Source organism: Xiphophorus hellerii, chromosome 15 (genome assembly GCF_003331165.1).
Source record: "Xiphophorus hellerii strain 12219 chromosome 15, Xiphophorus_hellerii-4.1, whole genome shotgun sequence".
NCBI classification, from domain to species: Eukaryota; Metazoa; Chordata; class Actinopteri; order Cyprinodontiformes; family Poeciliidae; genus Xiphophorus; species Xiphophorus hellerii.
In genome coordinates this window covers 5,909,328-5,936,316 of record NC_045686.1, presented here as the reverse complement: position 1 = coordinate 5,936,316, position 26,989 = coordinate 5,909,328, and the positions used below count along the sequence as shown (strand labels likewise).

At 46.4% G+C, this 26,989-nt stretch overlaps 2 protein-coding genes across 3 annotated transcripts; one reads left to right on the top strand and one right to left on the bottom strand.

Moving 5' to 3' along the window:
* Positions 1-60: 60 nt before the first annotated feature.
* nkx2.4b (NK2 homeobox 4b) lies at positions 61-8,785 on the top strand. Its single transcript, XM_032586077.1, has 5 exons — positions 61-396; positions 4,876-5,000; positions 6,601-6,684; positions 6,736-7,226; positions 7,792-8,785. The coding sequence occupies exons 1-5, from the start codon at positions 61-63 to the stop codon at positions 8,391-8,393; spliced, it is 1,638 nt and encodes a 545-aa protein (XP_032441968.1). The 3' UTR covers positions 8,394-8,785.
* Positions 8,786-8,812: 27 nt separating this feature from the next.
* xrn2 (5'-3' exoribonuclease 2) lies at positions 8,813-25,236 on the bottom strand. 2 transcript variants are annotated; one of them, XM_032584859.1, is made up of 31 exons: positions 25,010-25,236; positions 24,515-24,642; positions 24,304-24,415; positions 24,121-24,232; positions 23,492-23,550; positions 23,338-23,427; positions 23,194-23,266; positions 21,711-21,761; positions 21,478-21,635; positions 21,083-21,157; positions 20,763-20,896; positions 19,193-19,250; positions 19,009-19,116; positions 18,894-18,938; positions 18,680-18,823; positions 18,353-18,397; positions 18,003-18,094; positions 17,434-17,569; positions 15,437-15,544; positions 15,268-15,357; positions 15,131-15,203; positions 14,934-15,017; positions 14,480-14,577; positions 14,330-14,409; positions 14,193-14,249; positions 13,840-13,908; positions 13,533-13,661; positions 12,741-12,862; positions 11,003-11,069; positions 9,600-9,777; positions 8,813-9,006 (listed from the first exon to the last, which is right to left on the bottom strand). In XM_032584859.1, the coding sequence occupies exons 1-31, from the start codon at positions 25,082-25,084 to the stop codon at positions 8,953-8,955; spliced, it is 2,904 nt and encodes a 967-aa protein (XP_032440750.1). In that variant the 5' UTR covers positions 25,085-25,236; the 3' UTR covers positions 8,813-8,952. The 2 variants fall into 2 exon arrangements, with proteins under 2 accessions (XP_032440750.1, XP_032440751.1); XM_032584860.1 differs by lacking the exon at positions 12,741-12,862.
* Positions 25,237-26,989: the final 1,753 nt, after the last annotated feature.

Sequence of the window (26,989 nt, the reverse complement as noted above, 5' to 3'; positions counted from 1 at the left end):
GGTTCTGGTTCTTCTGAAACAGAAACGGTTCGGTCCAGTTCAGAGCAGAAAAACTAAAAAATGATCCAGAAAGAGCTACTGTTCGGTTCCGACCCAGATGAGCCTGACGGTTCTGGTGACGGAAACGGAGAAGTTCGGGTCCAGAAACCAGGAGTCTTCCTGCTGCAGGTCCAATTCGGAACCAGAACCGGTCTGCTTCAACTCGAGCTGCGGTGTCACCTGAGCTCTTCCAGAACCGGTCCAATCGGAACCGAAACCTCGCTGAGGAAGGGCGGGAAGCGGCAGGATCCAGAACCTTCCCGCCCTGGCAGCCGGTCCAGTTGTTCCGATCCGGTTCTGGTTCCGGACTATTTGGGTTTTCCCGCTCCCAGTCTTTCTGGTTCCCGCGGGTCAAAGGTCAGATCGCAGCGGCGGGCTTTGATCTGATAATCAATAATCAATAATCATTGATTATTAAAGGAGGCCTAGTTAAAGTACGGAAGCAGGAAATACATTCTGAATGAAATAATAAATTCTGTTTTATTTTTCTGCAGATTAAATTATTTCTGGTTTAAAACAAAATAATTCAGTTTTATATTTGAAAATTGTTTCAAAATCTTTTTGTTAATTTAAAGAAACTAATTTTAAAAATCTCCAACCAGTGAAAATTTACTAATTTATTTATTTCTAGAGTTTTTGCTGATAAAATATTCAGATTTAATTTTGGGGGAAATTTGAGAATTTTCTGATTTTTATTTGAAATGTTTTAATTTTACTCTGGTGTCGTTGTTAGCGCAGCCAGCAGGGGGCAGCAGCGTTTTAGGTCTGTCCTCCGATAATCGATCATCTTCAATCAATGGCGGAAACTTTCAGATTCCCAGTAAATCTGGGAATATTTTTCCTCCCCAGATTATAATCCGGAGCAAAAAGGATTTAAGAAAAGCAGCGATTCATCCAGCCAATAATTTATTAACAAATATTCAGATTCAACAGATTAAATTAAACCGTAAGAGATTATATAAAATTACAAAGAATCAAAAACATGAAGATTTAAATTAATGTAAATAATGTAATAATTACACAACTGACGTGGAAAAACACAAAATGCTGAATAAACAAAAAAGGACAGAAATAGATTTTAAAAACAAATTAAAACTGTTTACAATAAATTATATTTATTTTGATTTTTGAGTTTCTCTGCATGATCCAACTGGAATTTCCTGGAGATATTTTAGAAATATTTGATTCTTTTGATTTCAATAATCAGTTTCACCGACGCTTCGTGGCAGAAATTAAAATATTCTTTAATAACAACTTTTATTCTTTTAATAAACTTTTGTCTCTTAATTCTTTTTAAACCTTAGAATCAATTTAAGAGTATATTTAATTAGATGGATGAAAATAATCTGATACATTTATTATTACTATTATTATTATTATTGTTATTATCATTTTTATTATTATTATTATTATTATTGTTGTTATTATTATTTTTGTTGTTGTTATTTTTCCCCCCAGATTTCTAAATATGGAAATATTAATCACAAGTAAAACATGTAAAGTCAATGTTTTATTCAGAAAATATTTTATTTTATTTAATGTTACAATAATTTTTGACATTTTAGTTTTTCATGGATAATATGAAAAGTTAAAATTTCTGGTGTCACTTCTATTTCAATATCCTTTATGAGTTTAACCTGATTTTTATATTTGCTTGTTGCTAAATATTACAAATTTAGTTTTGTTATAACTTAGTGATAATTTCTGTTTTTTAAAATACGTTAATATTTAAAAGCTGCTCTGCACCACCAGCAAACTTCCTCTCCTCACATTCAGATCATAACGTCTTCACTCACATATTTCCCATTAGCCACTTGGGTTTCAAGATGGCCCCCATTTTTGAACCTTTTAAGCCAGTTATTTTTATAAAATGTTACCCATTTTATGACTTGGATTAACTTTATGTTTGGTTGTCGTGTTTATTCAACTTTAAAGTAATAAAATGCAGCAGAATCAGAAACAGGACTTTACTGTTGGTGAGTTTCAACTGGGAGAAGAAGAAGAAGAAACAGACTGAGAGACATTAGCATTAGCTTCTGCTAATTGTTTCATGCTTAGCAGCTAAATGTTTGCATCTGCTTAGTTTTATCTGTTTAGCAGGTTAGCATTGTTCTGCTAATTATTTTTAGGTGTTTAGTTGTTTAACGTTAGCATAGCTATGATTCTTGTTTAGCGAATTAATGGCTAGTGAAGCTAACCTTTTGGCTCATATTTTCTCCATTACAACCATGGCAGCCATTTTGAAACATGTCCACCAGAAAAGTGAAACAGAAAATCAAGAAAATATGAAGGATCGATCCATTGATCCATCCATCCATCCATCCATCCATCCATCCATCCATCCATCCATCCATCCATCTTCTCCTGCTTTATCCGGGGTCGGGTCGCGGGGTCAGCAGCTTCAGAAGGGAGGCCCAGACTTCCCTCTCCAGTCTCTTGTTCCAGTTCATCCAGGGGAATCCCAAGGCGTTCCCAGTAGAGGAACATCGTCCCTCCAGCGTGTCCCGGTTTTCCCCTCCTCCTGGTGGGACCTGAACACCTCACCAGGGAGGCGTCCAGGAGGCATCCTGACCAGATGCTCCTCAACTGGCTCCTCTCGATGTGAAGGAGCAGTGGCTCTACTCTGAGTCCCTCCCGGATGACTGAGCTTCTCTCTAAGGGAGAGCCCAGACACCCTGTGGAGAAAACCCATTTCTGCCGCTTGTATCCGCGATCTCGTTCTTTTGGTTATGACCCAAAGCTCATGACCATAGATGAGGGTGGGAAAGTAGATCGACCGGTAAATCGAGAGCCTCGCTGTTTGGCTCAGCTCTCTCTTCACCACGACGGACCGGTACAGCGCCTGCTTGACGGCAGACGCTGTGCCAATCCGCCTATCGATCTCCCGCTCCCTTCTTCCCTCATTCGTGAACAAGATCCCAAGATACTTGAACTCCTCCACTTGAGGCAGGACACCCCCCCTGACCTGGAGAAGGCACTCTACCCTTTTCCGGCTCAAGACCATGGCCTCGGATTTGGAGGCACTGATCCTCATCCCGGCCGCTTCACACTCAGCTGCTAACCGCTCCAGCAAGAGCTGCAGATCACGGGCTGATGAAGCCAAAAGGACCACATCGTCTGCAAAAAGCAGAGATGAGATCCCAAGGCCACCAAATCGGATCCCCTCAACACCTTGGCTGGTCTAGAAATTCTGTCCATGAAAGTGATGAACAGAATCGGTGACAAAGGGCAGCCCTGGCGGAGTCCAACTCTCACCGGAAACGAGCCCGACTTACTGCCGGCAATGCGGACCAGACTCTGACACCGGTGATACAGGGACCTGACAGCCTGTATCAAAGGGCCCGGTACCCCATACTCCCGGAGAACCCTCCACAGGGCTCCCCGAGGGACACGGTCGAACGCCTTTTCCAAGTCCACAAAACACATGTAGACCGGTTGGGCGAACTCCCAGAACCCTCCAGGACCCTGCTGAGGGTGTAGAGCTGGTCCAGTGTTCCACGACCAGAACCAGAACCACCCTGTTCTTCCTGAATCCGAGGTTCAACTATCCGACGGACCCTCCTCTCCAGGACCCCTGAATAGACCTTGCCAGGGAGGCTTAAGAGTGTGACCCCCTATAATTGGAGCACACCCACCGGTCCCTGTTTTTGAACAGGGGGACCACCACCCCAGTCTGCCAATCCAGGGGAACTGCCCCCGATGTCCATGCAATATTGCAGAGTCGCGTCAGCCAACACAACCCTACAACATCCAGAGCCTTAAGGAACTCCGGGCGGATCCCATCCACCCCCGGGGCCCTGCCACCAAGGAGCTTTTTAACCACCTCAGCGACCTCGTCCCCAGAGATTGGAGAGCCCAACCCAGAGTCCCCAGGCTCCGCTTCCTCAATGGACGGCATGTTGGTGGGATTGAGGAGGTCTTCGAAGTATTCTGCCCACCGGCCCACAATGTCCCGAGTAGAGGTCAGCAGCACACCATCCCCACTATAAACAGTGTTGGTGCTGCACTGCTTCCCTCCCCTGAGATGCCGGATGGTGGACCAGAATCGCCTCGAAGCCGTACGGAAGTCTTTCTCCATGGCCTCTCCAAGCTCCTCCCACACCCGAGTTTTTGCCTCAGAAACCACCCGAGCTGCATGCTGCTTCGCCCGCCGGTACCCATCAGCTGCTACTGGAGTCCCACAGGCCAAAAAGACCCGATAGGACTCCTTCTTCAGCCTGACAGCATCCCTCACCGAAGGTGTCCACCAACGGGTTCGAGGGTTGCCGCCATGACAGGCACCGACAACCTTGCGGCCACAGCTCCGATCGGCCGCCTCGACAATGGAGGCACGGAACACGGTCCACTCAGACTCCATGTCCCCCACCTCCCCCGGGACGTGTTCGAAGTTCTGCCAGAAATGGGAGTTAAAGCTCCGTCTCACAGGGGATTCCGCCAGACGTTCCCAGCAGACCCTCACAACTGCTGAGGGTTGTGACCTGATGCATCAGACCTGGACCTCATGCATCAGGTCTGCATCAGGTCCAGGTCTGATGCAGGTCAGACCGGCATCCTCCCCCACCACCAGGTGGTGGTGGTGAGTTTCTGTGGATTTCTGTGGTTCAAAATATGTTGGCTAAAATTTGACAATTTTAAAATTTAGTGCCAAAATTAATTCTCCATGACAACCTTTGCAGCCATCTTGAAAAATAAAAAATGATCAGTAAATCTGATTTCTATGTTCTATGTTTTATGTTTTCCTTACTATAATTTGACACTAAAAGCATTCATCTGCGATAACATCTATGGCGGCCATCTTGATTTGTATTGTTGGCTAATGCTTGTTTTTCCAAAAAGCTAGCCACTAGCAGCAGCGCCCCCTGGTGGCAGCAGAGTGGGGTAACCTGTCGGAACCACCTGCAGTCCGGTACTGAGGGTTCTGTTGGGAACTTCTGGACCAATCAGAACCTGGTTACTACCGGGTCAGAACCTCACCATGGTCTTCATCAGAGATGAAGAGTCGTCCTTTAAACCTGCTGCTGGATTTTGAACATCACGTCTGCTGACCTTTGACTTCACTGGTTGCCATGGCGACACGGAGCGCCTCATCAACGACACCGGATTCATCCGCAGCTGAAAGTAAATCCGACACTCCCAACGTAAAAAACATCCACAGAACCGAGACCGGATTGGATCAGAACCGAGTCCAGTCTGGTTCTGTTTTCTGTCTTTGCAAATGTTTCAATTTCCAAACAGAAAAAAAGTTCAAATTAATTTTTGTTTAGAAATCTGTTGACATGTTTTATGTTTTCCTGTAAAAACTGATTTATTTTAGCTTTAGAACCAGAACCAGAACCAGACCCAGAACCAGAACCAGAACCTGTGCTCAGTTAGAAAGTTTTCATACTTTCCCAAACTTCAGAACATCAGAACGGGTCAGAACTGTGAAACTGGAGGAATAATAATTCCTCAGCCAGAATTTATAGTCAAAGAGTTGGGTTGGGGTCTGGACTTTGACTAGACCATTCTGGGGTTGTTTTGGTCGGAGCTTTGAGGAAAAGTTTCCACTGTGGGAATATTTATGGGAAGTTTCCCAGAGTTCTGGGGTTGCTTCAAAGTTTGGTTGCCATGGAGATCTAACTGTTTGTCTCCATAGAAACACAGATCCTGGGGCCCCGCTCCTCCTCCTGAGGGGCCGCGATTTAACTGACCGAGAGCGAAGGAGCGGAGAGGCAGGAAACGTGGAGCGGATCAGGAAGTGATCCTGGACACTCCTGGTTCTGGTTCTGGTGGAGGTTTCATTCTGTTAAACAGGAGTTTTTCCTCTCCACTGTCGCCACATGCATGCTGGGAGCTGGATGGGATTTAATTTATTTCTTCCACTGAATTATGAAATCAAATGAAAGGTAATAAATAAACGAGTCGGTTCTAACGGGTCGCACAAAAATTAAAAACATAAATGTGTCAAAATGAAATACAAGAGATATGAAATAAAACCTTCATTCTGACAGGATGAAGATTCTCAAACTCATCATTATGTGACGTCACAGCTGATGACGTCAGGAAGCTGAACTTTGTTTTAATCCGAGATCAGAACGTTCGGTTCGGTTCGGTCCAACAGTATCTGACTGTAAACACACACACACACACACACGCACACACACACACACACACTACGTGATGCTGCAGGTCAGCAGCTGATTGGTTCAACAGAGCGCATGCGCGTCTTTCATGAGAAAAATTCAGGATCGATCAGTTCCGATTTAAAAAGTAACTTTGAAAAAAGAATGAAAACTGAAATTAGAGTAAATATATTTTAAATTTACTTCACAGTTAAAGACATAAAGTTCCAGAAAATCTGATAAAATCTGAATAAAAAGGTTTTTGTTTTGATCTTAAATGATTTTATTTTCTGTACAAATGTTATTAAAATGTTAAATAAGCAACAATGAACAGATTATTAAAACACTCAACTGATCTGGATTATTGAGTTTCTGGATTATTCTGGATCATTTAGGAAAATCCGCTGCAGGCGGCAGAACCCCCTGGTTCCGAGCATCTGGACCTGTGTTCCTCCAACAGGTGGAAACGTCACGTGGTTTTCCACATGAATGCTCCTCGTGCACGCGCTTCTTCACGCGCCCCGCATCGCAGGAACCTGAACAGGTGAAAGCTGCACGCGCGGTTTCCTGCTGCAGATCTGAGAAAGTTCTGAAGAACCGAACCGAACCTCTCCGTCACTCCGCCCCCACCGGGACGGGGCCCGCGGCCCCCGCGCCTCAGAGAGACGGAGGAGGACGAGCATCCAGCACAGAGCCGAACCGAACCGAACCGGACCGGACCGCGCAGCTTGTCCATGAGCCCAAAGCTGTCCACGCCGTTCTCAGTCACAGACATCCTGAACCCGATGGAGGAGGCGTACCGCCGGTTCGGAGGGATGGAGCCCGGCCCGCTGGGGGCCTACCGGCAGGCTGGGACCCAGATCCAGAACCAGAACCACCTGTACCACCACCACCATCATCATCACCTGTCCGCTCCCTCCTCTTCCTCAGCTCTGGGCCCCGGGCCCGCCTACCACGCTTCCCCCGGGGTGCCGCAGTTCTCCGGGGCCGCGGCGGGCTTCGGCGGCGGGGAGCTGCTCCCGGAGCCGGGGCGGGGCGGAGGGCCCGCCGCCTGGTACGGCGGCCCGGAGCCCCGCTACCAGAGCAGTGAGTCCGACCGGAACCGCTCCGTGATTTATTTAAAATGCGAACTGCTGCTTTAAACTGGTTCTGTGTTCATCAGTCAGTCTGCTGAGATAGAAACTTTTTATTCTGCTTTGAATAATTAGTTTTATAGCTGGGAACATTTTGGATATTTGGATGATTAAATCGAAATGATTGTATTTTTGTAAAAAACCTTGAGACATTTGTTGTGAATTGCAGCTATAGAATTAAACTGAATTTAATAGTTCAGCTTTCTGTTTAAGTTTTATTAAAATAAGTATCATTTTTATAAATTGAGTTAAAATAATTTCATGAAAAGAAGAAAATGAATCTTTAAAATTGAGTTTTAGTCGAATTGCAGATAAAAGTCTAAATTACTTTTTAATCTGCTTAAAGGAAAGAATTTCGTTGCAATTTCAATATATTTTTTTAAACATTTAAATGTGTTTAAAATGTTTCATTATTTAGAGAAGAAAGGAACTAGAATAAAAGTAAAATTAACCATAAATATTTTTTTATTTCTGACTGGCGGGTTTTCCAGGTTACTTTTTAACTCGGTCTCTCCCAGTCTCCAGGCTGATGGGCGCCCCGGGCGCGGTGAGCCTCCCCGGGATGGATCCCGGCTCCAAGCCGGTGCTGTCGCTCCACGCCGCGCCGCGCCGCAAGCGGCGGGTCCTTTTCTCCCAGGCGCAGGTGTTCGAGCTGGAGCGGCGCTTCAAGCAGCAGAAGTACCTGTCCGCCCCGGAGCGGGAACACCTGGCCGGCCTCATCCACCTCAGCCCGAACCAGGTCAAGATCTGGTTCCAGAATCACCGCTACAAGCTGAAGCGGCAGGCCAAAGACAAGGCCGCCCAGCAGCAGCAGCAGGAGGCCGGCGGCCAGAGCGCGGCCTCCCGCCGCTCCTCCGCCAGGTCCCCGCTCCTCTCCAAGGCAGATCGGAGCTGCCGGGGCGAACCGAGCCACACCGGGACCCGCCAGGCCGGCTCTGCTGACGCGGTAGCCAACGAGAACCAGAACCAGCGGTCCTCCCCGGAGCAGTTGGAGGATCTGTGCCCCAGCCCGCCGCTCGGCCTGCAGCCGCCCATCAACCTGACGCAGACGGACGCGGCGCTCATCGAGTACACCAGCAGCATGCTCGGGTCCAATTTACTGTACGGCCGAACCTGGTAGAAACGGAAAACTAGAGAACATTCCCGACCCAGGACCGCAGGAGGGAAAATGATCCAGTTTTTATTTCCGCGCGTAAAAACTCGGTTCCTTTACGCAGAGACTCGGACATCCAGCGGGATGGAGGAAAAATAAAACCGAACTGGACCAGAACCAGAACCAGAACTTCCTCCTGGATTAACAGGAATATTCCTCAGAATTCCGGTTCACTGGTAACAAACTGGTTCAGTCTGCTGGGAACGCTGGTATCAGAACTGAAGCGGAAATGAAAGTCGGTTCCGTTCAGGCATGACTGTTTCCGTTTTAAAAATGGAATATTTCATGTAAAAAACTGGATTTTTATTGTATTTAAAATTATTTCTTTTGTCTCAATGAACTGAATCTAAATAAAATGAGAAAAATAATAATCCAAAGACATTTAATCCCAGCAACATTTGTTTTATTCCACAATTTTCTCTCAGAAACAAAACGTCAACATCACGGTTTACAAGCTGGTTTTAAAAAGATGAAAATATTGTACAGAGAAAATTAAAACATTAAAAAATTTCCCGTCCTGGAAAATTCAGTTATTCCAGCGGATATGTCTGGATGGAGGAGGAAGAGGGAATCCTCTGGCCTGGAAAACAAAGAAGCTGCTTTCAAGAATCACATTTAAAAAGACAGAAAACAACAAACTGTTTTAATCATTTTAAACAGATTTCATCATTTCAAAGTGTAAATACATTTTTAAATAAAAGGGGGACTTTTTCGTTTTTGATCAGTTGAGGAAAAAAATCTGGATGAAAATAAAAGCAGGAAAACAGATTGATGATTAACTTGGTTCTGATGTCGGAGCCGGATAAAACCCAGACGGGTTCCGGATTTGGTTCTGATCAACTGGACTTTCTTAGTCAAACTGGGATTCTGCCAGTTTAAACTGGAGCACCACTCAGCTCGGATCGGACTGCAGGAAAATAAAAAATGCAAGAAATCTGAAGTAAAAATTAAAATATTGACTAAATTTAGTCAGAAGTTTAAATAAAATGAGCAGCGACTCAGTTTATTTAAAGTTTCACATTGATTTTTATGTTTTGTTTTGTTAAGATGAAAATCCAGAAAAATCAAAGTGGTTCTGTTCTGACTGGCCGGTCGGGATTTGATGAGCAGAACTGGGTCAGAACCAGAGTTAAACTTGGATCCATCTGATCCCACAAGTTTCCAGATGTTTACCTGCTGCTGGCCCCGGTTGTCACGGCGGTCGCCCCAGTCTTCCTGGCGCTGGTCGTAGCGCTGCTGGTAGCCTCCCGGTCCCCCCCCGCCGCGGCTCAGGTTCTGCTGGTACGCAGACTGCTGAGCCTGGACGGCCCGGTCCCAGCCGTGGCCCCCGCTGCGGTACGGCTGCTGCTGCCTGCACACACCAACGTTCAGCCGGTTAGCTTCAGCTAGCTCCGGTTAACTCCTGTTAGCTTCGGCTAGCTACAGCACTTCAGCTAGCTCAGTCTTTAGCTCCGGTTAACTCCGGTAAGTGGACTGGTTCTGGTTGGACAGAACCGGATCCTAACAGCAGGGAGCTCTGCAGTTTAGATCTCGTCACTCTGCAGGTCAGAGGTCAACATCTCATTGCCGGTGTGTCACATTGGAAGGAAACTGAACGTTGACAAGTCAACTAAATCAGGAATAAATCATCTGCTTTTATTTCACTTAAAAAGAAAACCTGGATTTCTCTGAACTGGTCGTTCCCAAAGGCGGGAAATTTAGTTTAGTAAAACTAAATTTGACCAAATATTTCTGCAGTTTCAGTAGAACTGAAAGACCAATGAAGGCAGGAGCTAGCTAGCTAAATTATTCACTGGTGTTGGGAAAGCTGGCAGAACACTTCACTTACAACATGGAAAAAATCTTTTCTCACTGAAATAATCCAACTTTTTAAAAATGATATGAATGATTAAATCAGCTCCTGTCCTTAGAAACGAGTTTAGAAACCACAAAACTGGTTTGTTGTTTTTGCAGTGAATTTGTTGATTCTGAAGGAAACTTTTACAGCTTCACTTCTTTCCTGAAACCAAAGTTTTCCGGTCCTGAAAATGGAGAGTTTTTATAAAAACATTCCTGAATCTGGGAGTTTCAATGAAACACAGAGTGGCTGAACTTCCTGTTTGGTTCTGGAGTTCTGGCTCGGGTCGGAGCGGCTCCCGGAGCGTCCGGCCGGATAATGAAGACGCTCCCATCCCTCATTACTGAACCATGTCACACTCAGAGCGGCGTTCCGATCGGAACGCCGCTGCCTAATCCCCACTCAGAGTTCCTGAGAGGCTTAAGGAAACCGCTCAGCCTCCGGGAATGAGGAGCGACCCAGATCGACCCGGATCGACAGGAAGCTGCGTCCAGGAGCCGGATCCGGACTGGACAGCCGCCGCAGCGTTAGTCATGAAGCTGCACACGCCTGCAGGCGGGAATACTGACGGGAACGCCGGGAAGTTTTACAGGAGAAAAAAAAACACCCGGAAAATTATTCAGTTTTAACAGTTAAACAGAAACATTCCCTGGAAAAACAAACATCACTCAGGACAGTAAAACAGTTTGCTGGGTTGAAGTGATTCGGATCAGAACCAGGATCGGAGCGTCGAACTCACCTGGGGAACGGCGGCGGAACGCTGCTGAAGGACGGCGGCGGACGCTGCGGCGCGTTCTGCCTGGAATCTGCTTGGAACAAAACAGAATCAGGACCGGTTCCGGTTCTGGAGTCAGGATCAGGACTGGTTCCGGTTCCAGGAACTTTTGGGTTTTATTGTAGGAACATTCCCAAGACTCAGTTTGACTGTAGAAACATTTATAACCGTCAGCTGTCGGGTTTTCAGAGTGGCTCCGGGTCGGGTCGGGTCCGGTGGGGGGTCGGGTCCGGAACACTGCATTAACATTCTCCAGTTGGGAAAACGAGGGAAGCATTCAGCAGGCGGCATTGTGGACGCCTCAAGTACCTGGGCTCTGTCGCTGCAGCAACTCACAAAGAACCGGTTACCACGGCGACGACCAGCTGCAGCAGGCCTGTTTGTTAACCGGGGGGGGTCGAGTGGCTGGGGGGGTTAAGCGGGTCAGAGGGACCAGGAGCTGCTTCACTGGAGGTCCAGACCCGAACGCTGTTAGAACCTTCCAGAACCAGGGAACCCGAGCTTCACCATGGACACAGAACCAGAACTCTGAGGCTCGGTCTGTCCTGGTGGGATCAGAACCATCAACCTGCAGCTCCAATCATCGCTTCCATGAAGATCCAGATTGGTCAAGCTCCAGCTAGCATGCTAACCCATCATGCTAACATCTACTGATCAGTGCTAGCATGATAATTCGTAGCGATGGGTGCTAGCATGCTAACTCAGAGCGATGGGTGCTAGCATGCTAATTCGGAGCGATGGGTGCTAGGATGCTAACTGCGATCGACCAGCTGAACTCCTCCATGTTGGCCAGGCCTCCCACCTGAGCTGTGGATCTCTGTAGATCCTCTGGAGATCAAGCTCTGACGTCATCACAGCTTTCTACCAACCAGGTGGCCAGGATTGAAGTGCAGTAAAGTGAGAGCAAGCCGCACTTTTCAGATTTTATTAATAAAAGTTGCTGAATCCATGAATCCTTTCCAACGTTCTGGAATCGGTTGGTCAGTTTATCAGGCTGATGGGAGTGAGTGCAAGAGTGTGTGTGTGTGTTGGTGTGTGTGTGGGGTCAAGCAGCAGGCCCATTCTCTCTCTCTGGTTGATCTCCAGCAGCAGAGTTGAAGTGGACCACCCACCCACCCACCCACCCAGTCAGCCCAATTATGAGGCGCTGTCCTGTCCATCGCGTCCCTCAAAGAGGACAAGAGGGCCGCTGTCAGTCTCTGTAATTAGTAACCGCCCTCAGCAGCTGCAGCCTGCTAACGGGCCGCTGCAGAGGTTCTGCTGAGAGGATAAAGCAGTCAGTATCTAACCTGAAATCTGGAGCGTCTGGAGTCAGACGGAGCGGCGACTCAGAGTTCAGCGGCTCCTCCAGCATTTCCACCAGTTATTGATCAACTGATTGATAACTGGATGCTAACAGATTATTTTCCAGAATGTGAACCAGCTGAAGCTCAGACTAGAGGAGTTCTGCTAGAATTCACAGGCCAAGAAGTTTTTATCTTTAATGGAAAATATTAATTATAGTTCAGTTTGTCTTCATTCCCACTCAGTGCGTTGCTCTTTCAGCAAATGGCCTATACAAAGTCTCTATAAATTCCATGTCACTTCCTGTCTCATCTCATTCCCATCAGCTTCCCGAGGAAGGTGCTGCCCCCTAGTGGCCCGGCAGACGGAGGTTGTGTCTGGTGGGTCAGAGGTCGGGTCAGAGGCGGCGGAGTCTTACGCTGGAAGTGCTGCTGGCCGCTGCTGTGGGCGTGGCGGCTGTAGCTCCCCTGGTGGTAGCTGCTGGGCGGTGCAGCGTTGCTGTACTGACCTCTGAACTGCTGGGCTCTGGGCAGGCTGTGGCTGCAGGGGGACAAACCAGTAAAACCAGTAAACCACTGAGCTCTGATTGCTCTCTAACTGGACTCTGCTGGTTCTGATCCTCTAATCGCTGACTAATTATCTTCCAAACAGAAACGTCCAGATGTTCAATTATTCCCATTTCCCTGATGATAATTCCAGCCTGCTGCAGACTGCAATCACAGCTGGCTGATGGGGGCCGCGCCCCGCCAGCCGGGGGGGCAGCGCCGCATTGGGCCCGCTGATGAGCAGCACAGCTGATGCAGATTCTGCTGGTTTTCATTTCATGTGGAACTCAGAAATCAAAGCTGCAGAATTTTACTTTCTTAACAAATCTTATTTTTACACATTTGTTCAAATGATCACCAGATCATCACATCAATCTATTATCCCAGTCCTCCCAGTCCCACATTGGAAACACACCAGTCACAATCTACCAATCAGAGCCAGGAGGAGGGTCTTAGCGCTGTCAATCACACTGATGTACCTGCTGCTATGCTACAGCTAGTTTGCCACGAAGCCTGTGCGAATGCTAATGCTAGTTAGCATAGCCAGTTTTTCAGTAACCATTAGCACATTTAGCAGCGTGTCCATGAGGATGATTGGCAGCACTCATCCTCCTGGCTCTGATTGGTTGTTTTTGTTCAGACAGTCTGAGCGTTGCCATGGTTACCCCAGCGCCCGGAAGCCGGCCTGGTCCAGGTGGGCCTGCTGCCTGTTGGGGTTGAAGCCCAGCTGGGGCCTCCAGGGGCCCCGGGCCCCTCGCTCATAGTCCTCTGGTTTCAGCACCTTGCTGGGCATCCTGGAAAAGATAAACTGGTTAAACTGGTTAAACTGGTGCCGTCTGCCTTCATTTCTATAAAATCCCACAAGGACTCTGAATGAGATGTGAAACGTCTTTGTTTCCAGATAATCCTGGAGGTTCCCAGTAAAACCAGCAGCAGAAAGAACAACTGGTTCCTGGAAGGAAACGTTCTTACTTGGCTCCCGGCAGCAGAACCGCTTTGAAGACGAAGCCTTCAGCGAACTGAGGATCCCTGAACTTCACACTGCAGGGAGAGAAAAGAGTTTACAGCATTTCTGCTCCCAGCTGACGGAGACCATTAAAAACTGGTCTGAATGAGCCAAACAGCAGCTTCTACGGTGGCCCCCCGGGGCCAAATATGCTGCAAAGTTAGTTAAAAATGAATAAAACTTTAGATTTTATTTTGTTCATAAAAAACTAATTGAATACCTTATTAATTTTATTTATTAGTATTTAATTTACACTTATTTTTGTTCATTAAAAAGTTTAGTTAAATACAAGAACAATGATTTTTTAACATGGACTCACTTGATGGCGCCGTTGAGTGAAATGTCTCTGAGCAGAGGAACAGGCGACTTCACCGTCCTGAGGAGCACAAACAGAACCAGTTCGTTTCTGGGTCGGGTTCCAGCAGAACTCTGGGAAAAGCCCGCTCAGGTTCTTACTCGTCTGGAAGGATGGGGTCGTCGTCCAGGTTCAGCGTTCCCTGGATGCCGTGGCAGAGCTCCGCCGGAACCGGGGCCTCCTGGAAGAGACGCAGAGCCGCTTTACCACCAGAAACCCCACAACAGAGGTTCTGGGTCTGGTTCTGGTACCTCCTGGGTCTCTGAGCGGTACAGCTCATGGATGAAGTCGAACAGCGGGTGAGATCTGCCCAGGAACAAGATGTCGCTGCCCAGACTGTTCCTCCGCACTGCAACACAGAGAGAGGCAGGTTCTGGACGGGTCCGAGGCAGCAGAACCCGGTCTTTTTGAACAAAGTTGCTGTATTTGCAGCTAGTTGCGTTTTCGGGTTGCCAGATGTCCTGAAAGTTGCAGCTTTACACTTTCAGGAAACGTTTGTTCACAGTATCCCTTAATGCAACACAGCTACAGGAGGCCGTTTGGGTCCGGCTGGAGCATCATGTCCCACCACTAGAGGTCGCCTTAACCCCACCAAACACCAAGACAACACCAGGTGACCCCTTCCCACCAGGCGACCCCTTCCCACCAGGTGACCCCTTCCCACCAGGCGACCCCTTCCCACCAGGTGCGGTGACCTGGTCTCACCTTCTTCGGGCGTCAGGTCGGGGTAAACGTCGGCCAGAGCCGCCCTCAGTCGGCGCTCATCCACAAACGGCAGCAGGGCCACGCCTTCAGGAGGGAGCAGGAACAAGACAGATCGGAGGAAAAAAATACCGTCTGCTGAAAGCTGCGCTATGATGTCATAATGATGCCATCAGCATGCTGACAGGAAGTGATCTCACCCTGCCAGGCGTACTTCTTCCCGTTCAGGTCGATGGCGAAGTCGTCGGGGTAAAAGTCGATGATGGAGGAATCCTGCAGCACAGCAGCGGGTCAAACAGGTAACTTCCTGCGCATCACTTCCTGCTGGCCAACTCACCGCGCTCATCATCAGGTTCCTCCATGTGGGCGGCAGGAAGTTCCCACTGGCGGCAGGAAACACTCCCATCAGCTGCTCCAGAGGCTTGAACTGAACAGAACAGCAGAGTGGTCAGACCCGGACGGGCGAGCGGTTCCGGCCCGACCCGATAAACCCAGAACCTCCTCACCGGCTTGGTGTCCTTCTCGAACTCTGAAAACATTTCCTGGATGTCTCTGAAGTCGGAGGCGAACGGAGCGTAGTGGAACGGGAAGAACCACTTCCAGGAGGCGCAGCCCTGCAGGAGGGAACGGGTCAGAACCAGAACCAGAACCAGAACCAGGCCCGGCACTGATTCTGATCAAGGTCCAGCACCGGTTTAAGAAAACCAAATAAATTTCCTAGAAGCGTCAAAGTGTTTATTCTAAAATAAATCAGGAAGGAAAATGAAAACAATAATCTGGATTAAATTATTTTAGAAAGTAATCAGAAACTGATAAGAATGTCGAATCGATATAAAATCTATAACAGATCCCAGATCAATCAATCAGAAGCTGCAATGACGAAATGCTTTTTGACTGCCATTTATTCCCGGGAATAATCCCAGTAATCCCAGCCAGCCTTCGTCGCTTTAAGAAGCCGCCACGGCGCTCAGCGACCCGATCTCCATCTGAACCGCCACCATCAACCTCAGCAAAACGGCTGGCTTCTCATCAGAGCGACCCAACAGAACCAGAACCGATTAATGAGTTTCATCCATAGATGTGATCACACTACAAATCAGATCCATAAATAAACAAATTATATTCATAACTAATTAAAACATAGTTTCAATTTATTAATTTAGAATTAAATGTTCTAAATATTTAAACATTAGAGTAACTACTAAAAAGATGAAAAGATCTATAATTAAATAACAATAAAATAATAAAATGTTTAACTAAATTAACATTTTTTAAATAAAAAGTTTAGATAAAAATTTAAAACTCAACTAAAAGAATTGTAGTTAAAAAAATAAAGATTAAACGAATCGGCCGATTAGGGAGCCGTTTCCATGGCAACCAGCTGGAGGATTTAAACAGAGCGGTTCTGACCCAGAGCCCAGGTTTGGTTCTGATCCTCTCAGTGTCCTGGGGTCCTGTGAGGTTTGGGTCGGCCGAGGCGTGCCTGATCATAATCTGCAGCAGTAGAGGACAGGCACGTCCCCGTCCACCGGGGGGCGCCGGGCCCTTCAGAACCGACCCCCGGGACCAAAGGCGGAGAGCAGAACCGGGCCGATCCGTCCGGGATGATGAACCTCTGAGGGCTGGCGCCGCAGCGTTAGCACCACTCCCGCTCACATTCAGAAAGAGCAGAACCGGACCGGACCGGGTCAATCAAAGAGTTCATCAGCTGCATTAGAGATTCAGGAGGAGCTCTGGGGTCAAAGGTCACACTTCAACCAGGGCTGGGTCGCTGCGGCCCGTCCCGTCTGGTTAGGTTCTCCTGGGAGGAACCAGCCGGAAAACCAGCGCTCCCAGTTTGGACCAGCAGCATCCTGTTGTTGGAGGGATTCCCAAACGTTTCACCCGGCTGCTTCAACATCTACAAGGAGAACGGGGCCGGAACCGGAGCGGTCCAGTCAGAACTCCCGCCGATCCACAAGGACCACCTGGGAGTTTTAGTAATTTATTTGGAACGTTTTGGTTTCGGTTATCCTGAATAATCCGGTTCCTTTGAATGCATCAGAACTAAGAATTCCCACCATTTCCAGTCCTTAAACGCATCAAGAGAAAAAAACTCTGAAGCTCTCTAAGCTCAGTGAAAAACTAAAGAACCATGACCTTTGACCTCAAACTTCTATTAAAGAACCCACAGAACAATTTTCCTTGTGTGTGAGAAGCAAACGGACCGGATCAGAACCAAAATGTTCCCGATTGGACTCGTGTTTGGGATCACTGTCCTGTTGGGAAACATTCTGGGATTCTGGCCAACCAGTTTCCTGACGCTCCGACGCTAAAAGCTAGCTACGCTAACGCGCTACAACAACATGGTATGTAGAGGAAGCTAATGCTAAAGCGCTATGCTAACATGATATTTAGTGGAAGTTAATACTGGAGTACTGCAACAGCACAGGCGGAACCGACTAGTGATGGGTCCCAGTTCTGGTTCCGGTTCAGCCAGAACCAGCCAGCGTGTCCCGATTACCTGGTAATAGTAGCGCAGCACCCAGCACAGCCCCTCCACGTAGGAGCGCACCACCTTCTTCCTGAAGCCGTCGTCGGACACGTCCACGTCAAACTTGGTCTTATAGTATCTCTGCTTCCAGCCCTCCTCCCACAGCCTGCAGCAACACACACACAGACACACACTTACACACACAGACACACCCCGACACACACTTACACACAAGGGGGTAAGTGTGTGTAAGTGGCGGGGGGGGAGGAGGCAGCATGAATACCAATTTAGCTCGGTGGATTTAGGAGCTTTGAGGAGAGCATCACTGAGGAATTTACTGCCACGTTCCTGATTTCCATATTAATCAGGCTGGGAGGGAAGCAGAGCACTGGGAGCACTGGAAGTACTGGGAGCAATGGGGAGGGTTCAGTGCCTGCAGCTGATCTGATTCAGGAGTGGAATCAGTTCAAAGTTTAGCTTAGAAGCAGTTCTGATGTTTTCAAGACAGATACTCAGGAGTTGTGACTGGAGCGGTGTCAGTGTCTGGTTCTGACCCGGTTCCGGCCTGCAGTCAAACAGAGTGATGGTAAACGCCTGACCTGACGTTGTCTTCGGGCTCCGGCTCGCTGTCGCTGTCCTCAGGTTTCCTTTTGACTCCTCGGTCTGTGCCGTCGCTCACGCCTGCAGACGACTGAGCAGGGCAACAAAACCCACAAACAGCTGCAGTCAGTCTATGGCAACAATACTCATTTACTGAGGCCAGTGGGCAGATCTGCTCCGGAACCAGCTGTTCTAGAAACTACTGAGCGTTCCTGAATAGAAAATAATAAATCAAATATACAGTCTGCACTGTCAGTACCTTCATGTTTCCCTTTGAGTTTAAATGTGTAGAAAATATTCTAAATATGTAAAAAGAAAAAGAGCGTGAGAGAGAAGTGAGTGAACTCACCCTGCCTCCGTTCCTCATCATGGACTTCAGAGACTGAGCTGCATCCTGCAGGAGAAACCAGACAGAAACAAACGATTGGAGAAAACGAGGATTTAAACTCTGCATTCAGTCTGAACTGGCCTCCAGAACCCGTCCCTGCACACCGACGGGATTCCACTCATAACCTCAAATCTTTTCTGCTTCAGACATTTCTAAGGTTCACCATCTTCATTTATCATGCTGGAAAAATTTATAAAAACAAGAACATCTGCAGAGGGGGCGGAGCCTTCTGACCACAGAGACAATGCTACCTGATCGCCACCTGAACGTTAGCTGAGCTGATGCTACCTTGTTGTGCTGCTCGACCGACTGCATCCTCATGTCGTAGGCCTGGTAGCGAGCGTTGTGGACCGGCTCAGGACGGTCCCTCCTGCCCAGGGCCTGGGGGGCGAACTGACCCGAGGTCATGAAAGCCGGACCCTGCTGCTCGGCCTGTGGGTGGAGAAAACGCATGACGCACCAGAAGGACGGGTCAGAGGTCGGGACTGGCAGCTGGACTCACCTTCATCCTCTTCCGTTTCTCCTTGTTTCTCCTCTTGAAGTTCTCCTGCAGGAAGAAAGAGGAAGTTTAGAGGAGCAGCCACAGAGCGCGGTTCCTCCGTCCTCCGGCGTCTCACATCGTCCTCTTTGCGCTTCCTGAAGATGTTATCCTCGGCCACGCCCACCGCCTGCATGATCATCTCCACCCGCTCCAGGTTCACGAACCCGTTCTGTGTCAGGTAGCCCTGCAGAAGAACGCCGGAGGTCAGAGACAGACCGACCGGACCGACCGGGTCTGACCGGACCGAGTCGGATACTCACTCCAGTCTTGTGCACCACGTCCTTGTAGATGCTGACCAGCCGGTCGATGGCGCCTTCTCTGTGGGGACGACAGGAGATGAAGATGAAGAGGAGCTGAAGTTCTTAAGCTGTAATTCTGGTTCTGGTTCTGCTCCAGTAAATAATTTTATTTTTTGGAGTCCAGAAGCTTACATCATCTTTACATAATTTATTTCTGATTATCTGGAAACCTCAGATCAGCTGCTTGACTGGACCAGAACCAGCAGCTTTCTCATTGGCCCCATTAATTCAGATTTTGAACTGTTCAAGTTCATGCTCTTATTTTGAAGTCCATTTAGGCAGCAGTTCTGTTTCCTTTTGTATTCTACACCTGTGATTTGCTGCAGAAGTTGGCGTTTATTCTGTACCCAGAATGCATCACTGTTTGGAGATCTGCTGATGTCCAGTTCTGTGGTGAGCTACGTTAAATCACTAGCAGAGTTAGCAAAACTAAACCATGAAAGGTTTGTTCTAAAGAATCACTTCCTGAGGATCAAAGCTGCAGGAATGTGTGTAATGACAAATACAGCCCTGCAGGGGGTGATGTACCATGTTGTAGCACATGTTTTAGCATGGAAAGAGTATTAGCATTAGCTTACACTAAATACAGTTCTGGTATAATTTTTTAATATTTTTATATTCTACACCTGTGATTTGCTACATACTGTGATAGCGTAGCGCTTTAGCATTAGCCTCTGCTGACTATCATGTTAATATAGAGCTTTAGCGTTAGCCAAACTAAAGTTTATGATTACTGCTTTAAGGTTAGCACAGCTAACAGTTTAGCTAGCGGTGCCATAGTTTTCCAGACTTTTCAAGTCCATGTGGAAACCCGGTCCGGTCCGGTCCGTGTTTCTGCTTCAGATCATTTCAGTTTTTATTGGATTCAACAGAAAACCTCCAGAGTGGAGCTTCGAACACGTTTAAAATGTTTCCATCCGACAATCACAAAAAGTCTCATTTCTGAACCTTTTCAGCCCCAAACCTCTGCAGCAGCAGAACGGCAGCCTGAGCGCAGAGAGGAGCAGAACCGAGGCGCTGATTTAAAATGCTAATTATGGATCGTGATTAAAATGCCAGCGCTCATTCAGAGGATCAACCAGGAGCCGCGAGGATTAGCTGATTAACTGGAACCTCATCTGCACCCATAAACGCTTCGGACCTGAAACACCAAACCAGACGGAGCGCCGCTGTCAATCAGAACCGCTACAATCAGCTGCTTCTCAGCACAACTAAAGGCCGTCTGCTGTACTGACAAACTCATGTTGAGGTTTTTATTCGAATTTAGAAAAGCTAAACTTGAACTAGCCTGAAGTTAAATCATCTGATAAATCTCCACAAACAGCCAAAGATAAAAACAGAGAAATGATCAAAATAAATAAACTCAAGCTGCTGAATGTTCAATTATTTTCTGCTCATTTCTACAGTTTTATAGAAAAGTTTGCCTTGTCAGCAGGGATTAAATAATCCAGATTAACATTTACATCATCATTAAATAATTATTACAGTTATTGTCCAATCAGGAAAGTAGTTTATCTTCCTGCAGACTCACCTGATCTCCAGGGAAGGAAGGTGAGGCAGGAAGTCGTTTCCCACGAAGAAGCACATGAAGACCCAGTCGTCCACGCTCCTCTCAAAGTCGAAGGGGAACGGCAGGCTGGCCATGGTCAGCTCTCTGGACAGGTACTGACCACACACACACACACACACACACACACACACCCAGCTGCAGGTCCATAATTCAACTCCACATACAATTAATGAATGTTTGGTTTGGATCCTCCATGTTTATCTGACACCAACTACAGAACCTGAACTGGATCCTGACTAAAACTGGACCGGAGTGATGAAGAGTGATGAAGAGTGACAGACCTCCCTCAGGACGCAGAGCCTGATGAAGATGAACTCCTGCTCGGCTGCAGGCATGGCGCCGGCGAACTCATCATGCTGAAAGACAGATGGATTTATTTCAACTATTGTCATTTAAAGAAAGAAAAAACAAAAAATAAATGCAAAAAATAAACATTTAAATTAAAAATAAATATATTTTAAATATAATAATGACAAAATGCTAAATACAAAAAATTTTAACACAAACAAAATGCAAAGAAATATACTAAAATATAATAAAAAGAAAACGAATACCAAAAAGGAATAATACAGAAGAAAAAAAAAACTTTAAATAAAGCTCCAACAAAGACAAGGAGACTCCCAGCAAAAGTGAATACAGTGTAACATAGTGAAGTGCGCGGCGGGTGCAGGCAGACCTCTCCCTGCTTCTGGCGCGCCACGCCCTGACAGTCCTTGATCTCGTGGCCCGTCTGGCCGCACAGCGAACACGGCCGCGGCTTGTTGGGCTTGAACTCCTCCCTGATGATGGTGAAGTTTGGCTCATGGGTGGCCAGGCCCAGCATGATGAGGTCAGCTGGGGAACAGAGCAGAACCACGGTAGAACCAGGACCAGGACTGGAACCAGGACCAACAGAGAGAGAGGTCTTACCGTCGGCGCCGCACAGACAGTGGTGTGTGTTCGGGTCGTGGTTGGGCTGAGCTGTAGAGGACACGCCTTGTTATTCTGTGTGTGTGTGAAAATCTCTCCCGATATTAACTTTCATGTTTTTCACATTTCTGTTACTAAATATAAAACGGCATTAAATCCTTTAATGAGATGAAAAAGGTTTTTATGTTTTTGCTCGGCTGCAGGTTTTCTGCCAGGATTCATTTTTTATTTAATTCACCATCTTTTAAAACGTTAGTTTAAACTTGCTTCCATAATAAAGCTTTTAATATTTGAATTAATTTTGTATTTTTATTATTTCATTTTGTATTAAATTATGTATTTAAGGTGGTTGGTATAATTTTTGTGTCTCATGTCATTTATGATGTTTAGATGTTTTTATGTAAATTACTTTGTAACCAGTGTTGTATAGTAACGAAGTAAAAATACTTCACTACTTTACTTAAGTATATTTTGGAGTACTTCATACTTTCCTCGAGTATGAAAATTTTTGATGACTTTCACTTTTACTTCACTACATTTCCGAACTTAATTGCGTACTTTTACTCCGATACATTTTCAATGTGTGGTTTAGTTACTCGTTACAAAAAAGCGAGAGAGAGAAACAAAGTGTTTTGACCCCACCTACTGATTAGCAAGTAGGCTACCGAACAAAGTCCGTAGCCTGCTTGCCTGGGCTTGTTCATCACCTCCAATAGGATACACCTGTTTCGCTTCTCCCATTGTTGGGGAAATCAGAACACAGAAGAGTGCTGCCCGCACTGACGCGGCTCAGGGATTACGTGACACGCAGCGCCGTGCCCTATAATGCACTGTAAGCTATGTAATGTGTTTGAGGCAGTTGACCAAAATCCCGGACAATTTTTAAATTCCCCCCGGACATCTTTTTAGGTCTGAAAAGTAGGACATGTCCGGGAAAAAGAGGACGTCTGGTCACCCTAGTTCAATGGGGGACAGAAGCCATAGCGATAGCAATTTAGACTAAATTTAACGAATATAGGAAAGGCATGCAAGTTCAAAACCACAAACCATTAACATGTGCTACTCTTTAAAACTGGAACAATTTATTAGCAGGTTTAATTTTGTCTGCACTTGGTTGGGTACATTATTTTAAGTTTATTTGACAAGTTTACCAAAATATAAGAAATGTCATTCACACTTGCCTTGTTTTACTTTTTACTTGTACTTTTCATTACATTACTTGAGTACATCCATTTTTACAGTAATTTCCATACTTAAGTACAAGACGTTTCAGATACTTTAAGACTTTTACTCAAGTAACATTTCAGTCAGTGACTTCGACTTTTACCAAAGTCGTATTTTGGAGAGGTACTTGTACTTTTACTTGACTCTGAGATTTCAGTACTTTATACAACACTGTTTGTAACATTGGTTAAAAATGATTGTTATTCTATGTTTTTGGTGCCACGGCTGAGCGGGTCTGTGCAGAAGTCTTGGAGCGTACCTCTCTGTCTCCTGATGAAATCCATGATCTTGTGTTCTCCTTCCCCTGGAACGCTGGCGTCAGACAGGAAAACCTGGACAGGAACAAACGGATCGGAGTGAAATGCATCGCGTCCGGAGTGCAGTTCTGTCAGGAGAAACTCACCACCACGTTCTTCCATCCCGGGTCGTTGCTGAGCCGCTCCGCCACGTAGTAACGCAGACACTGAGCCAGGTTATCCATGAACTCTGTGCCCTGCAGAAAAATGTGACCTTTAACCCTGCAGACACCAACCAATCACAGCCAGCGCAGCACTTACAGGAGTGATGCAGTTGCTGTCGAATCGCTCCTTGATCTCCTCTGGTGGAAGATATCCTCCTGCCAACAAGCAGACGCAAAGTGGGCGGAGCTTCACCTCACAGGTGATTCCTCTCATTTTCTAATTGTTCACATCATCATTCTGATTAAAAAAACACTTCCTACTCTTCTGCGTGTATCAATATAAGATGTTTGACTACAACAATTATCAAAAAAAATCTGTTAAGATTATTTTAACAACATGGTATCTATTGATCGGCGTTTAATAAAGGCATTTAGATTATGTTATAAATATTTCTCATTCATTACAGATCAGATTTCAGGTTCTGTAATGTAAAACAGATGATTCCTGCTAACAGTTCATGAATCGGTCCATGTGAAACATAACTATGTGCAGAAAGAAGAACATGAGCATCAACGCGTTCAACTAGTCGCCATCTTTGATCCGTTCCTGCAGACGGATGAAAATAATCACAATGGTTTTTTGTTTCTCTGGAGCAAAGAGGAACAGAAAGTCTGGCTGTGAAGCCATGATGGCCGACTGCTGCTCCACCCACATCGCCCGGACCTGGAGCTGATTCAGGTTCAGGTCGATTTAACCCCATAAGGCAGGTTAAACATGTCACACACCTCTCTGGATGACCTCCTCCCTCATGCGGTTCTTCTCCTCCGTCAGCTCCGCCCCCTCCTTGGAGGCCCGGAACCGCCGGGAGCGCTGCTGGTTCATTTTGGCCCGAGGAGCCTGAGGAGTGGCCAGGAGAAGGCCCGTGAACCGCGGTTCTCAGAGGTTTGATTCAGACGTGAGGGACTCACCACTCCGTCGATGGCCATGTAGAGAACCCGCCTGGGGCGCACGATGTTGAACAGGCGGTCGATGTACTCAAATATCGCCACCATCATCTCATCCTCATTCTTTGGAGCGGGCCTGGAAAAAAAACAAAGACATCTTTATCTTTTCATTCTGAAGCCAAAAAGTTTCTATTTCTAACTACATGAGAGCTGAGCTGCAGAATCAGGCTCCTACTTGTCCTCAGGGTGGGTGCACGGGTGGATGATCCCGTTCATGTCCAGGTACAGGTTATCAAACTCCACCTCGTTGGGGTTCGGCTTGGTCGTGTCCACCGGGATGCGAACGCCGTTACACTCCTTCCCCTGTGGAAAAAACCAACTGGTTTCACTGGGATACAAGACAAAACCACGAGCAAGCAGCTGATCGTCCTGAAACAATCAGAACTTAGTTCTGATGAGGAGCAGATGCTCCAGAAAATCCACCTGTTCCACGGGAACCTGATCACGTCGATACGTAAAGACAGCTACTAAAACTGCTGCTTTACTGCACAAACAGTTCCAGACTGGAACTGGAGGATAACCCGGGATATTTCCCTTAACATGTCTCCTTCTCCCGGTTTAAACAGGTTTAAACGGGTTCATGAACATTAAAGGCTGTTTAATTGTGTCTCTCCAGGCTGGTACGTCAAGCCAACCCGGGTTGTTTTCCGTGCTAACGATGCTAGCTCACCTTCTCCTCCACACAGTGGACGATTATCGACGGGTACTTCCGGCTCAGCCAGCGGAAAAAAGCCGGAACTCCCATATCTGCAGACTTTTTTCGGTCGGTTTATAAAATCCTAAAAGGTTAAAAAGGACCACGGGTGAATTTCGGATCCGGTTCTGGGTTCTGCTGCGCTCCAACGCTGCGGCTACATGCTGTTATAGAAGCAGCTTTGCGAACTTTCTCCGGGTCAAATCCACCACTTCCGGTGGCGGTTTGGAGCGACAGTTCCTGCGGCGCCCCCAGTGGACGGAAGTCTGTCAACAATAATTATTGGATAGAAAAGGATAATAATGGGCATTATTGTTTTATCGACATCATCACCACTGGATTTACCACAATATCATGATTAAGTTTTTTAAAAATAAGTTCAAAAATCTGCATAGTTTTAAATTTCCACACAAGCGTAGAACTTCAAACTTTAACAGAAATTTTGAAGGTTTCTGTTTCATAAAGTCCCAGTAAAAACCCTGTAGGTCTGTGGATTTCTCTGAGCATCAGTTAAATTCAACAGAACAACCTGACTTCAGCCCAAAGTCTTTGTTGCTCTTTATGTTCTTATTTAGCTTCAGCTGAAACTAATTTGGATCAAACTGACACAGACGGACATTTAAATGAGTTATTGTGAAAAGCTTGGTAAACATGACAAACATTAAACTTTTATATGTGAAACAGACTGAAATGTCCTTCAGCGGGTTTCCTGAATCATGGAGGGAGACGGAGCCATCAGCTTCTCCTCTGCAGGATTATTGCAGCACAAAGCTGCTGACGGAAACACTCGGTCTGTTCTGACGAGACTTTCCATAAACCGTTACCATGGTTACCGCGGAGCTGCAGGTGATTGGCTGAAAGCAGAGAACAGAAGAAGAGCTGGACTCTGAACCATCAACACAGAAAACCGCGGACCAAATTCTAATTGCAAAAGAAATTAGCAACTTTCATCAAAACCTTCTGCTAGACCAAGTCAAAGACTTCGTCCCTCAAATCTCTGAGGATTTCAAGGAAAACTGCGACAAAGATATTAATATGGAAGAACTAGACAGCGCCACCATGTGCTTGAAACTGGATAAATCCCCGGCCCTGACGGCCTTACTGCCAATCTATACAGACATTTCTGGGATTATCTTAGAATTTATATTCCATGTTTTTGCAGAGATCTTATGTAATAATTCACTTCCTCTCAGCCTGAAGCAGGGCGTCATCACGCTGAAACCTAAACAGGAAGAGACAGCAAGGTTCTAGACAACCACCTTCTACACTGTGATTACAAACTACTGACGTATATCTACACAAATAGATTAAAGACTGGCCTTAAGGAGGTTATTTCTGAAACACAGACAGGTTTTATGTCCAAAAGATCAATATATGATAACATCAGGCTGGTGCAGGATTTACTCCAGTACAGTGACCTGATTGAGGATAAAGGCTTCATCCTTTTCCTAGACAAAGCCTTTAATATGTTGGAACATCAGTTTCTCTTCAAAGTTTTGCACTTGTTTGGATTTGGACCAAACTTCTGTAGAATAATAAAAAGCTTTTGTATGTTTTGTTGGAAACTTCTGAACATGAACAGCTTCACTCCTCACCAAACTCCATCTGGAGCAACAGAGACGTTACACAGGAATAAGTCTCTGTGTTTGGATCACTGGATGGAAAAAGGAATTTGGTCCATAAGACATTTTCTTAATAATGGTTGTCTTATGACGAATTTTGCTTGTTATATAACTTGGACCGCTTTTTAGGATCTCTTTTTCTATTGTGTGCAAACTGGAACATTTTGGAGAAACTTTCAGGACTGGATCTCATCAAAACTTTCCCTCCATCATTCCTTAAAAACAGAGGATCTAATATTTGGACCCACCAGAGACAGAAGAACCTCATTCTTAACAACCTGCTGATCCTCCTCAAATTCTTCCCTCACTCCTGTAAAAGGGGAAATAGAAATCC